Consider the following 12,331-nt stretch of genomic DNA (forward strand, 5'->3'; position numbering starts at 1 on the left):
GATGTTGTTCTGCCTAGTATCACAGTTTCCTCTTCAAGGGATGTCTCAGCAGCTCCACATCCATCTGAAACCCCACTTTAACTAGCCTGCCTGCTGCAGACAGACAGCATGGCCAGTGGACTTCGAGGTACTCGACAATTAGGATGTCCCCAGGGAATTTGTCTTTCAAATAAGTTTGGTTTATTCACACAAATATCCCTTACGAATACCCTGCTACAGATATCTCACCAACCGGGGAACAGTTGGCTGGGCAGGAAATACTGCTGCGGGATTCAGCTGGGGATTTTTCTACAGTGAGGACCCTGGGGGCTCAAGCCATCTCCACAGCGAAGCCCTTTCAGTGTGGCAGGCCGGCAGGATGGCACTGTTGGAGGCTTGAAAGGTCTTGGCCAGTGGCTAGTGCTAATAGATGGGCAGGCATGTGTGAACCCAGCAATGGTAGTACCAGAAGTTCAAAGGTCACTGGAGCCAGAGCCATCCTCCGAAGCCAATCTCAGGTCCTCTACTGAAGAGTATTCACACAGAAGCTAGAGAAGCCATGTCTTGGGAGCATGGTGTAAGATCTTCGAGAGCCTTCCCAAAGTTCTGATTTTTGTATCATTTCACTAGGCGGTGGTTTGGGGCTATTAGGATTCACAGCTTTCGGCTAGTCTCTAACCCACCAAAGCCGTCTTATGTGGTTCCATGGCTGGTCCATTAACACATTAGAGTTTGCTTCTGAGGACTGATTCTTTCCCCAGCTGCTTGGTGGCAAGCTTACAGGCTTATTCTAAGTCATACAAAATGGCTCCACTTAGCTTCCTAACACCCAAGTTTTTCATACTATGTGCATCTATATGAATACATGTAGACTTAATATAGGGTCTGCCGTCTGTATTTGTGGAGAACTAATCCTGAGCTCTCTAAGGATGCCAAAAATAAAAATTCAAGTGCCTTCTACAAAGTGGTGTAGTTTATGTATTTATGTATTTATTTATTTAATGTATATGAACACTCTTGTTTTCATGCACACCAGAAGAGGAATATCAGATTCTAAAAAACTAATTTCTGGGTAATAGCGTGTTCGTTTTTATTTTAATGCAATCTGCCGACTTGTTCCCCAAAGCACCAATTTATAGCTCTGCCAGTAGCTGAAGAGCCCTCTTCTCTCGTGTTGTTGAGTTACACTCCTGTTTATTTATATTTCTCGTTCTATATCTTCTTTCATGATCTGCCTCTTTACATGTCTTTTTCATTAATCAACAGGGGTGCTTGTCATTTTCTTATTGTTCCACACGTTCTGAATGCTGGTCCTTTGTGTCTGCCAGGTTTAAAATATATTTTCAGTTTGTTGAACTATTCACAATTCATGTTTAGAAAATTGTGACTATGATTTATCAAAATAACTGGTTTTTTTTCTATTACTGATTATGCGTTGGGCACCCACTTTTTTTTTTTAAGAGTGCCTATCTACCCTCAGAAACTTAATCACAGAGTGCTACATTTTCTCTTTGTCTGTGGTTTCATTTCTGAACTCTTTATTCTATTCCAGCAACCGGCTTTGTTTTTCCTGTTTCAAAAATTCTTACTGTGCGGTTTTGTTGCAAAGTGACTTCTTCAGAAGCTCTCCACACTGAAGAGTTTCTCATGGTGGGAAAGGCAAGATGGGTCAAGGGCCCTTTGCATGGTCAGTCTAAACGGAGCTCAGAAAAATCAGTGGAGATTTGTCTGTTCCAGTGAAGGAACTATCAGGCACCAAGTGTCTGGAATCTAACCTCTCCTTCTCTCGCCTTAGCTTTTGTAGGAAGAGCACCCATCCCCCCAGCAGGGTGGGTGTGAACTGTCGGTATCTGGGTTAGAACGCTTAGTGCGTCCACCCAGAGAAGCACCTTCATGCATGGTAGGATGCAGTGTCGATTTTATGCACCATTTCACGTTAGTAGGTTTTTAGGAGCAGCTTCTTGATCCAAATACCAGTTACAACAGCACTCTGAGAAAACAAATCCAACTTGCAAAACCAGATGTGAGGTTCTGGACATGATTCATAGCAGCAGCTCCGCTCTCTGCATTCCTAACATGTAACCCCAGCCAGCGTGCTCCCAAACGCAAAGTCAGAAAAAATAGTCCCTGTCTCTGCCTCCCACAGAAGGCAAAATGCTAAAACGCTTCTAAATACACCCAAACTTTATACTAAAACTGATCATATTTTAAAGTGGAATAAGGTCACACCTACTTAAGAGCCCTTCCCACCCTCTAGGCCTGATCCTCAAACTCTGTCTCTGAGGACAACCATGTTTGTTGTCTGTACTCTGATTCTACCTCAGTAACTTAGTGGATATCAAAAAGCGTGTGCACGTGTGTGTATGTGTGTGTGTGTGTGTGTGTGTGTGTGGTGTGTTTTACTGGAGAGATAGCTCAGTGGTTAAGAGCATATACTACTCTTGGGATTCCCAAGTTTAGTCAGGGTGACTCATAATCACCTATAAATTCAGCATCTGGGGACTCAATGCCCCTAGCCTCCATGGACACTGGCATGCAAGTTTCTCTCTTTTACGCGCGCACACACACACACACACACACACACACACACACACACCAATATTTTAAAACTGTGCATATATACAAATAAATATACATTACAGAAAGAAACAGAATTTTCTGTAATTTATTTGTATTATGTATCTGAGTGCTCTGTTTTCATGCACAGCAGAAGAGGGCACCAGATTTCATTACAGATGGCTGTGAGCCACCATGTCGTTGCTGGGAATTGAACTCAGGACCTCTGGAAGAGTAGCCAGTGCCCTTAACCGCTTAGCCATCTCACCAGCCCTGATTTTTAAAGATGATTTTATTTATTTTTATATTACATTAGTGTTTTGCCTGCACGTTTGTCTGTGTGAGGGTGTCAGATCTCCTGGAACTGGAGTTACAGACAAGTATGAGCTGCCACATGGCTGCTGGGAATTGAACCCCATGGTCCTCTGGCAGAACAGTCACTGCTCTTAACCACGGAGCCACTTCTCCAGTCCGAAACAAATTTTTATTTCAAGAAAAAGTCATATAATTCAGGTTATCTTTATATTAAAGCCTCTTTTCTCCTCTGTTTTGTTTCCTAACTCAACTATACATTTCACAAATCAGACAATTCCAGGTGACATTAGTTATTTCCAACATCTACTCTCAAAAATAATAAATAGGTTTCCCTATCACTTAGCATCTTCCAGAAAGTCCTAGAGACTAAAGAGCAAGAAATTCTTTGTGTGTTTGTGTGTGTGTGTTTGAAACAGGGTTTCTCTGTACAGCCTTGGCTGTCCTGACTCCCTTTGTAGACCAGGATGGCCTCAAACCTGCCTCTGCCTCCGGTGTGCTGGGATTACCGGAATGTGCCACCACACCCTGCTAAGATGGAGAAATTGTTACTCATGTTTTGCAGCATGGATGCATTTCACCCGCTGGTAAGGCCCATGGACCTCTAGTTAGAAGAGGAGCTGAAATCACACAAAGCAAAACATGTAGGATTACCACAGCAATCAATTGTTTTGAAATATAGCTCTCAGAATGTTTAGTCAGTAACAGTAGCACACAAGCTGCATTTGTATAGTGAACTCCTTCTTTCCAGGTACTGGGGGCCCGAACCTACATTCATAGATACAACCTACAGCCTAGCACATTCCAGGGGAGATAGCCTAGTAGCTCTACCATTAAGCTATATTCCCAGGCTTCTTTTTGGTTTGGTTTGGTCTCATTTGGTGTGGTCTGGTTTGGTTTGGTTTGGTTTGGGTCTTATTAGATTGGCAAAGCCAACCTTGAACTTACTTTTATAACCCAAGGCTGGCCTTGAATTTACTATTATATTACTATTTATAATCCCTAAATGCCTGGGATTCCTGGCTCTCAACACTAGGTCTGACTTACACAAGCTTTTTATTGATACATTGATACATTAAGTAAGATTTTTTTCTCTTTCTATCTTTTTTTTTTTTCCTTTTTGGTTTTTTGAGTAAGGTTTCTCTGTAACTCTGGCTGTCCTGGAACTCGTCTTGTAGACCAGGCTGGCCTCTAACTGAGAGATCTGACTGCCTCTAGTGCTGACCTCCCTAGTGCTGGGATCAAAGGCCTGCACCACCATGCCTGGCTGCATTAAGTAAGATTTGATGCAGGGACCAACATGTACCATTCTGAAGTAGAGATGTGCCGAAATGATATTGTGAGTGTCTGTGGTCATGGAGGTGAGACAGAAGTGCCCGTGTGGCCGGGTTAGCAGGTTCTCTTAACACCGCTGACAACTGTAAGTCATTTCCAATGTTCATAACTGCGACGACGCTCAATGAAGATGAGGCTCGTTTCTCTGATACAACCTCACATATGTCTATCCTTATTTCTATCCATGGGTATAACTGCTACTCTAGTTCATGGTCATTCAAAGAAAATATCTTCCAAGATCATTTTGAGCGTTGAATGGGATACTTGGCCTTCCCAGATGGTATGTGTTTTATTCTTTGGACAAGTATTTGCTATGTCCCTACTGTGTCTTCTTAGAGTTTTACTGCTGCTCTTGTAGAGTTTACCTGTTAGTTCAGAAGAATGGAACTATTCAATTCTGCTTAAAATTAAGCACAACTTTGATCTCTCTACTTTTGTTTTGGTTGGTTGGTTGGATTTTTTCAAGACAGGCTCTCTCTATGTAGCCCTGGCTGTTCTGGAACTTCCTGTGTAGACCCTGCTGACTTCAAACTCAGAGACCTGTCTGCCTCTGTCTCCCAAATTCTGTGATTAAAGTCATGTATCGCTATGCACAATTTCTTATTTTGCATGTTTGTTCTTGTTAGAATCTGCTTCTATTTCATTTTTTTCCTTGTATTGGTTTACATTATAGGAATTTCCATTCTAAAGGCATTTTTAGGTATCATTTTGGGAACTCTTAAGAAGTGAGAGTTCTTGAGACAGCATTACGGTAATCATCTCCAGTACTAAGACCTAACCTCAGCTACTTATCTCCAGCTATAATCTTTGGCTGTTGTGATCTCAGCTGTTTTTCCAAGACTGATCTTTTTGATCTATAAGAGTTTGGATACTTGTGATAGTAAAGAGTTTTTAAAATTCTCCCTTCTCTTCCCCTCTCCCCCCCCCCCCCAATTAAGGTCCTGTTCAGTCTGGACCCTTCCAGATCTCTCTGCCTGAATTCTCCCTCTTATCTCTAGTAAACCTTCTCCATTCCATGTCTAGGAACAACATGTCCTCATTCTTTTCATTCAGTTTTTCATCATTGAGGGACAGACTGGGCTTCTGTGCAGTTCTAGACCCTTCAAGAGGTAGAGGTGATTTTGCTGATCTCTCAGCCCTCTGCTATTGTTCTGTCCTCCCCACACCTAGACAAGCCAGGCACTGTGTGTGGCTACCCCAGCATCACTCTCTATGTCCCTCAGTGGTAAGTAGCAGAGGTAAAATCACTTCACGCTAATCAGATTCGTGATTCAGAGAAAAGACTCGGCAATGGTTGTCAGAGAGGGAGATCTGAGATTCTTTTAGAACCTGTCAGCTAAGCAGAAGTTGAAATGGCCCATCGTGGTTACTCATCTGTGCAAGAGTGCCATTTCACAACAGCCCTCGTGTGTACCCACCAGATACAAGGGGCCCTGAGTCCTGCAGTGACCTCAAGAAACAGCCTAGGTCAAAGAAACACATGCTGGAGCCCTTCTGTTCTTAATGCACCCTGAATTTTACTCCAGTCTTTGAACTGATGTTTGTTTTTCATAAAAAATGGAATTCTGCTGCCACCAAGGCCATCTGAGGATTACTTGCATATCGTGTCTCTGACTCCTAGGTTGTCACCTCCTGAATGTTTCCATGGCCGAGCTAAATCTTCAGTGGAGCTGAGAAGACAGATAGTGGAAAAACTTACGGGGGTTGCTATCTCACATCCAACAAATTCCATACCCCCTGTGTCCAAAAGATCCTTGGTTAGCTGGAATTCACTACTTCTTGACCACTCGTCTTGAACAGCCTGCTTCGTGCTTGGTGCAGTAGATAGCATCTTCATTTGCACGCATCACATTTCCGTTGCGGCATCTATCGCTGCTTAGTGCAGACCAGCTTCCGAGCCTGAAGGCTGCCTGGACATGGTCCCCATAGCCTTCACCATGTGCAGCCCGACTCCCCGCAGGCTCCCCAGAAGCTGAAGAAAGGAGGAAGCAGTTTTAGGAAAATGTTCCTCGATGATGTCTTGCCCAATACCCATGGCTGCCCAGCTGCCTGAATGGCTTAGCCAGCTGCCCATGAGCTTTGGAAAGCTTTGGTTTTCTGATTACTAATGCTATGAGGATTTATTTTTATTTCTCATTAGCTCAGCTGGAAAAAAAAAAAAAAAACAGCAACAGGAAATTTCTCTTGACTGAACATTTACACATTGTTTACAGTGTAATAGAATTCAGGGAAGTTAAGTCAAGTCATAGTTGGTGGGCATAGAGTCATTTGTCCGTGCCTTTAATCTCTACACTCAGTAGAAAAGGGGAAACAGGAAGAAGCCGGTTACTATTCTTTCAGAATGAACTCTGCTGGAGATGAAGGTTTGGTAATGCCTGACTACTTGTCTAACCAATGAAAGTGGGGTAAAAATTACACTTAAATATTAACCTTAGCTGGGCAGTGGTGGCACACACCTTTAATTCCAGCACTCGGGAGACAGAGGCAGGTAGATCTCTGAGTTGGAGGCCAGCCTTGTCTACAAAGTGAGTTATAGGAAAGCCAAGGCTACACAGAGAACCCCTGTCTTGAAAGCAACAAAAGGAGTCATTTCTAAAATGTGGCTAGCTATGCTTTTAGAAGAAACCTAAAGACAGCTGATACTGTGTGTGTGTGTGTGTGTATGTGTGTGTGTGTGTGTGTGTTTGTGTGTGTGTGAGAGAGAGAGAGACCCTACACTCTAGTGAGAACCACCATTATGTAAAGTGACAAGACTTGAATCGGTTAAGATGAAACACACAAAAAGAATTTCCCAGCATAGTTCCTCTCCAAGCGCGGAAGTGTACCAGTGTGGTAAAGATCATTTTTCTCCGGAACCACAGACACATGGATTTGTCCAGCTATATCAAGCACTTGGCCAATGCCTCACGCAAGTTGCTTAACCTGCCTACTTCAGCTTCCTCGCTTTAAAAATGATTCTAAAACTCCTTTCCTTGGGATCACAGTAAAAATTCAATGAGATAATACATACATATTTCTTGGTGCCAAATAGGTGCACAAAGGTAACATTCAGGTTGACCAGCTAGCTAAGCAGGAAAAGGTGCTTGCCAACAGCCTGGACAACCTGGGTTCTCTCCAGGAAAGAGAACACAGAACTACAAGCTGACCTCTGACCTCTATGTGCACCACACACACACATGCAAAATAAATAAACAAATGTTTTTAAAACATAGTAACATTCTTATTATCCTACTCCATTACCACAACATGCTCTGGCTGCCTTTTAAAGCTTTATTGTTTTAAAAGAATAATACTTGAAACATAGCAAGCTTGTGTAGGACACATAATTAGCCTTGCACAATCATAATTTACTTTACAACCACATTTTCACAGTGAATTCCTACATGCTTAAGTCACAGTTCTACAAAGTTCTTGTTGCTTATTGCATGTTTCCTTTTATTTGTGTGTGTAAGGGGGTGTACATTCATACGTGTGTGTGTGTGGAACTAGAGATCAATGTAGGGTGTCTTCCTCAATGGCTCTCTACCTCATTTTTTGAGACAGGGTATCTCCATGAACCTGGGGCTCACCAATTCAGCTAGCCTAATTGTCCAGCAAGCCTGTGGGATCCTCCTACCTCCATCTCTCCAGCGCTGGGGTTATAGGTGAATCCTTCTAAGCCTGGCCTTTTAACATGGCTGCTGGGAATTCAGACATGGGTTCTCATGCTTTTGAGTCAAGCACTTCACAAACTGAGCCATCTCCTCCTCAGTTAATAGTTGTTCTAAGAATGAGAGCTTCTGGGACACTCACTGAAAATTCTGAAGTGTGGATTGATCAGTTGGTAACAGTTAAACACGTTTGTTTTGTATGGAGAATTCATTTTACATCTTCTCTTCTTATGTGAATATAAAAGGGCAAAGCTGGGGCTAGGAAAGTGGCTCAGTCAACAAAATTTTTCTTCTCTACCAAAAGAACTTAAGTTTTGAACCACATAAAAGGCTGGGCACACTGTGCACCTGTAATTCCATCACTAGAGAAGTAGGGACAGGTGAGTCCCTGGCGCTCACCTACCAGTAAGCCTAGCCAGTTCAGTGAGCTCCACTGTTTCAAAAATCTACCCTGTTTCAAAAATTAGGTAGAAAACAACCAAGAAAGACACTGGACACCAACCTGTGGCTTTTACATACATATACACCCACATTCATGTACATTTTCATCCTCATGCACACATGAGCACATGCATGAACATATACACATATATACCACACCAGAAAGAAAGAAAGAAAGAAAGAAAGAAAGAAAGAAAGAAAGAAAGAAAGAAAGAAGAAAGGAAAGAAGGAAGGAAGGAAGGAAGGAAGGAAGGAAGGAAGGAAGGAAGGAAGGAAGGAAGGGAGGGAGGGAGGGAGGGAGGAAGGAAGGAAGGAAGGAAGGCAAGTCTACAAATTGATAGAAGGCAAAGCCAAATTTTACAAAATCAAGAAATGTTGTGAAGAACACTGGGAAGTCATTCACTCAATAAGTAGCCTTTTCTTAGCACCTACAAGGCTCTCAACACTGTTCAGGGCTTTCAGAATTAAGAAAGGCAGATAAGAGGCCAGCCATCATGAAGCCAATGATTGAAACAGGTGTCTCTCTAGGGAAGAAGTAACCAATGTGAAATAAAATAAAAGGAATCTGGTCCCCTCATGTCTGGCTTTCTCATTCCAGTGGCCCATAGAAGAAGACCCACAGAAACTCATGGGTGACTCCGTGTTCCAAAACACAGCAACTGCACCAAATAGGCAAGCCCCACTGTCTTTACACCGGCATTCTTTTCCATATGGAATCAATTTGTTAAACAGCCCCATGAACGGCTCTGCAGGCTCAATATTAGAGGACACTTGAAACCTGAAACCTGCCAGCACACCATAAATTACAGGTCCGAAAGATGAAACTGGTTGAAGGGATTTAGCACCCTGAGCCCCATGCCCCACAAACAACCTCAGATCCTGGACTCAGATGTGTTCTCACTCTGACTGGAGCACTTTGCTAGGGCTGTTCCTTCTTCTAGGAAATAAAAGGATGATGGCAGACATGAGGGTTGGCTAGCTGCTGTGGTAATTCAAAATCTCAGTCTCCTGGCACAAGAAAATAGACTTTTGTTCCTAGTGTGGTGCGATGCTTATCAATGAGGTGGTCCTGTTCTCTCTCATCAGTTAGGGGCTTGGGCTTTGCAGCTGTGTGGTTCCATCTCTTGTCTTCTATGGCCTTGTCCTCCACATACATTGGCAGGTGAGGAGAGAAAACAGGTGGGAAGAACTATGTCCTCTCTAGACCAGGTCTCAAGGGAGTTTTTCTCCCTTTTGTCCATTTTCCCCTGATAGTTGGAACTCTGTCACAATTCCTGAACCTGGTGTAGAAAGCTTAGAATGTGGTCTGACTGTGTGTCCAGGGAGAAGAGAAAATACCGTGGGAACATGGAGGGATATTTCTCCATAGCCCTTACTCCAGATGGTGTCTGGAGATGACGTAATACATAGCTGTAGGAATTCATATGAATTTCTGGATCAATAAATACTCCAGAATGGCTAGGTCAAGGCTTGTCTTCTCCACCCAGCAGGCCTGCTACCTATCTTCATGTTGTCTGGAGGAGTAACTGTAAAAGAGGGAAAGCAAAGCTGGTCCAAGCCTTTGCCTTCTTTTGGGTATCCTAGAATCAATTAATTTTGGATGTTTTCATGTGGGTAAGAGAAGTGACCAAGGAGAGGCCATCTTTCATCACATACCACTGTTTCTTTGGGCCTTCCACTGCCCAGTGTAAAGTCACTTGCCATTAAGGCATCCCTTAACTGTGTGACCTTCAGGTCTCAGGGAAGCTGAGCTGTGTCAGATAGACTAAGCTAGCCCCACTCTCCCAGCTGCCATGGAAGGATTTCCTCTCGACACTGTAAATCCGATCCTTCCAGCACCTGCTTGAAATCCAGCACTGTGTTTCCGCTCGTGTAGAATAAAATCCAGATGATTTATGATGGATCAGTATCCCTACCTACCTCCCAGGTTCAGCCCATCTTCAACTTCATCTCTCCTTTTCCCTAGTTTGTTCATTCATTTATCCCATAGCTATTCACACAGTCTCTCTTCTAGGCACTGGGACCGCAGTGATCACACATATTCAGGAGTTGGTGGAGGCTGTGTTCTTGCATGGCTGCTGTCTCAGCTGCTGTCCTTGTCCCTATTCTCCGCTATGTGGCTTGGTGCTGGCCTTCTTCCTCCTTCAGTCTGTCTCCCGGAAGCCTGTTTAGAACAGACCTTGCTCCCTTGGTTGTGCTCCATGTGCCCACTGCTAATCAGGAAGCTCCCCTGGCTCCCCCGGGTGCAGTTGCTGTCTGTCTCCCTCTACTGCAGCCCAACCCCTGTGAGGGCAGATGTCTTGTTTCTCCTGGTCACTTTTGTATCCTCAACAGCTGTTAATGCGATGAGAAGTTTATCACCAACTATCCCTCGAACAAATGGTTTAACAAATGGATGAACTAAAGAGTGGCAGCAATGGGTGCCTTACTGGTGGCCTGTGGAAGAACTGATCTTGTTTGCCCTTAGGAGCCTGTGTTTATTTCTCATCCCTCTGATCGTTGTGTTGCAGGGAATGACACCGCTCCATTGGGCAGCCTTCCACAACCGGCCTCAGCACACACAAATGCTGTTGAAGAAGGGGGCAGACCCTACCCTCGTGGACAAGGACTTCAAAACAGCTCTCCATTGGGCAGTTCAGGTGAGAGAGCAGGCTGTGAGCTTGTGTCAAGTTTAAATGATGTAAAGCTATGTTAGCTATTTGCTGAACAGGCCCACCACGAAAGTGGGAACTATCACACATGCTAGTCCTGATATTTATTTGAAAGGTATGTGCTAGAGCAAGGACAGTCTCTGCTCCTTTGCCCTCCTTTTATATCCAAAAAGGCAATAAGAAATCTGATACACACACACACAACACACACACACACAACACATACACACATACAGTGCTTAAAATTGACTCACAGAAACCCTCGGAGGATTATCGGGCAAATCTCTTCAAAATCTTTGGACCAGAGCTCACTTTCCTCCACCCCAGCCCTCCACTGCAGATGGTCCTGACTTTCGCACGGAATGGTGAAAACAATGCCTCACACGTCTACATCACTGTCACAGGAGTTGTGCCACCTCAGTCCACACAGCCATAAGTAGCAGAATAGGCATGTGGACTCTAGAGCGTAAGGAAACTCAAACAGACTGAGCCGAAAGAGTGGAGCCAGCTAAGAGCTCTGAAGTCTGTCCGATGGCCAAGGGGAATGGCTCACTTGACAAATGAACGGAGTTACCTAGTCCCACCCTCAAGGAGAGCAGCTGGGTGCCTCCTTCAGCAAGTTTGTTCTTGTTTTCGATAGGCATCAGTTTCGATGCCCGCTCACAGATCCCCACTCTTCCCTGCCATTGGCCAGTCAGGGTAACCTTTCAGAAGGGCTGCCAGCCTGGCTGTGAGAGTCACCTCTGCTACCCAGCTGTGGTTTCACTCAGTGTTTTCATGTTGGCAGAGGTAGCACCTGGGACTTTCAGGACTCACACGTGTGCCTGAGGTAAGAGAAAAACAAGTGATTTGGAAACTGCTGTTTTTGTGCCTCTAAACTTGGCTTCAGTTACGGGGCACTGGACCCAGCCCTGGGCAAAATCGCACAGCGAGCAAGACTTGTTTTGGTCAGCTCCACCTGCCCTGGCATCCTCCTACGTACTTTCATTATCTAACCACAGCCCCTCCCCCTCCCTGCCTGCTCTGTCCAGGACACTTAGAAATTGCCCCTGGCCAGTTAGGGGTTCCATTGGGTGGTGGGGTCTGGCTCAGCACGAAAGCGATGTCCTGGGCACGGTGGTTCTGAACTGAGGTGGGAATGAATTAACTATATCTCCATCTTCACCCTCCACACCCTCGCTCAAGCCTTGACTCCTGCCTCTGGGCTGTGTGTCCCTTGGGAAAATCTCCTCCTAGGTGATTCTGTTGGACAAGCACCACGTGCTCCCTCTTCCTCCCTAAATTAGCCTTTTCCATGGAAAGAACGCCCAGCAGGCCTTGCGCAATGGCCAATTGATAAGGCATCTGCTCCTATCCTCTAGGTGGCAGTTTGGCAGAAGCCAGAGCAACACACTCTTGAATTTCCAT

The 12,331-nt window shown here is 44.5% G+C and overlaps 1 protein-coding gene across 2 annotated transcripts in view; it reads left to right on the forward strand.

The window, feature by feature from the left end:
- Positions 1-12,331, forward strand: part of Ankrd55 (ankyrin repeat domain 55) — an 87,720-nt gene that overhangs the window by 42,102 nt on the left and 33,287 nt on the right. For both annotated transcript variants that reach the window (XM_055603570.1, XM_055603571.1), the window contains one exon: positions 10,784-10,912. In XM_055603570.1, the coding sequence (XP_055459545.1) occupies positions 10,784-10,912 (129 nt within the window). The remainder of the gene's footprint in view (positions 1-10,783; positions 10,913-12,331) is intronic.

The sequence above is a fragment of the Psammomys obesus genome, unplaced genomic scaffold (assembly GCF_907164565.1).
Source record: "Psammomys obesus unplaced genomic scaffold, mPsaObe1.curated_primary_1811, whole genome shotgun sequence".
NCBI classification, from domain to species: Eukaryota; Metazoa; Chordata; class Mammalia; order Rodentia; family Muridae; genus Psammomys; species Psammomys obesus.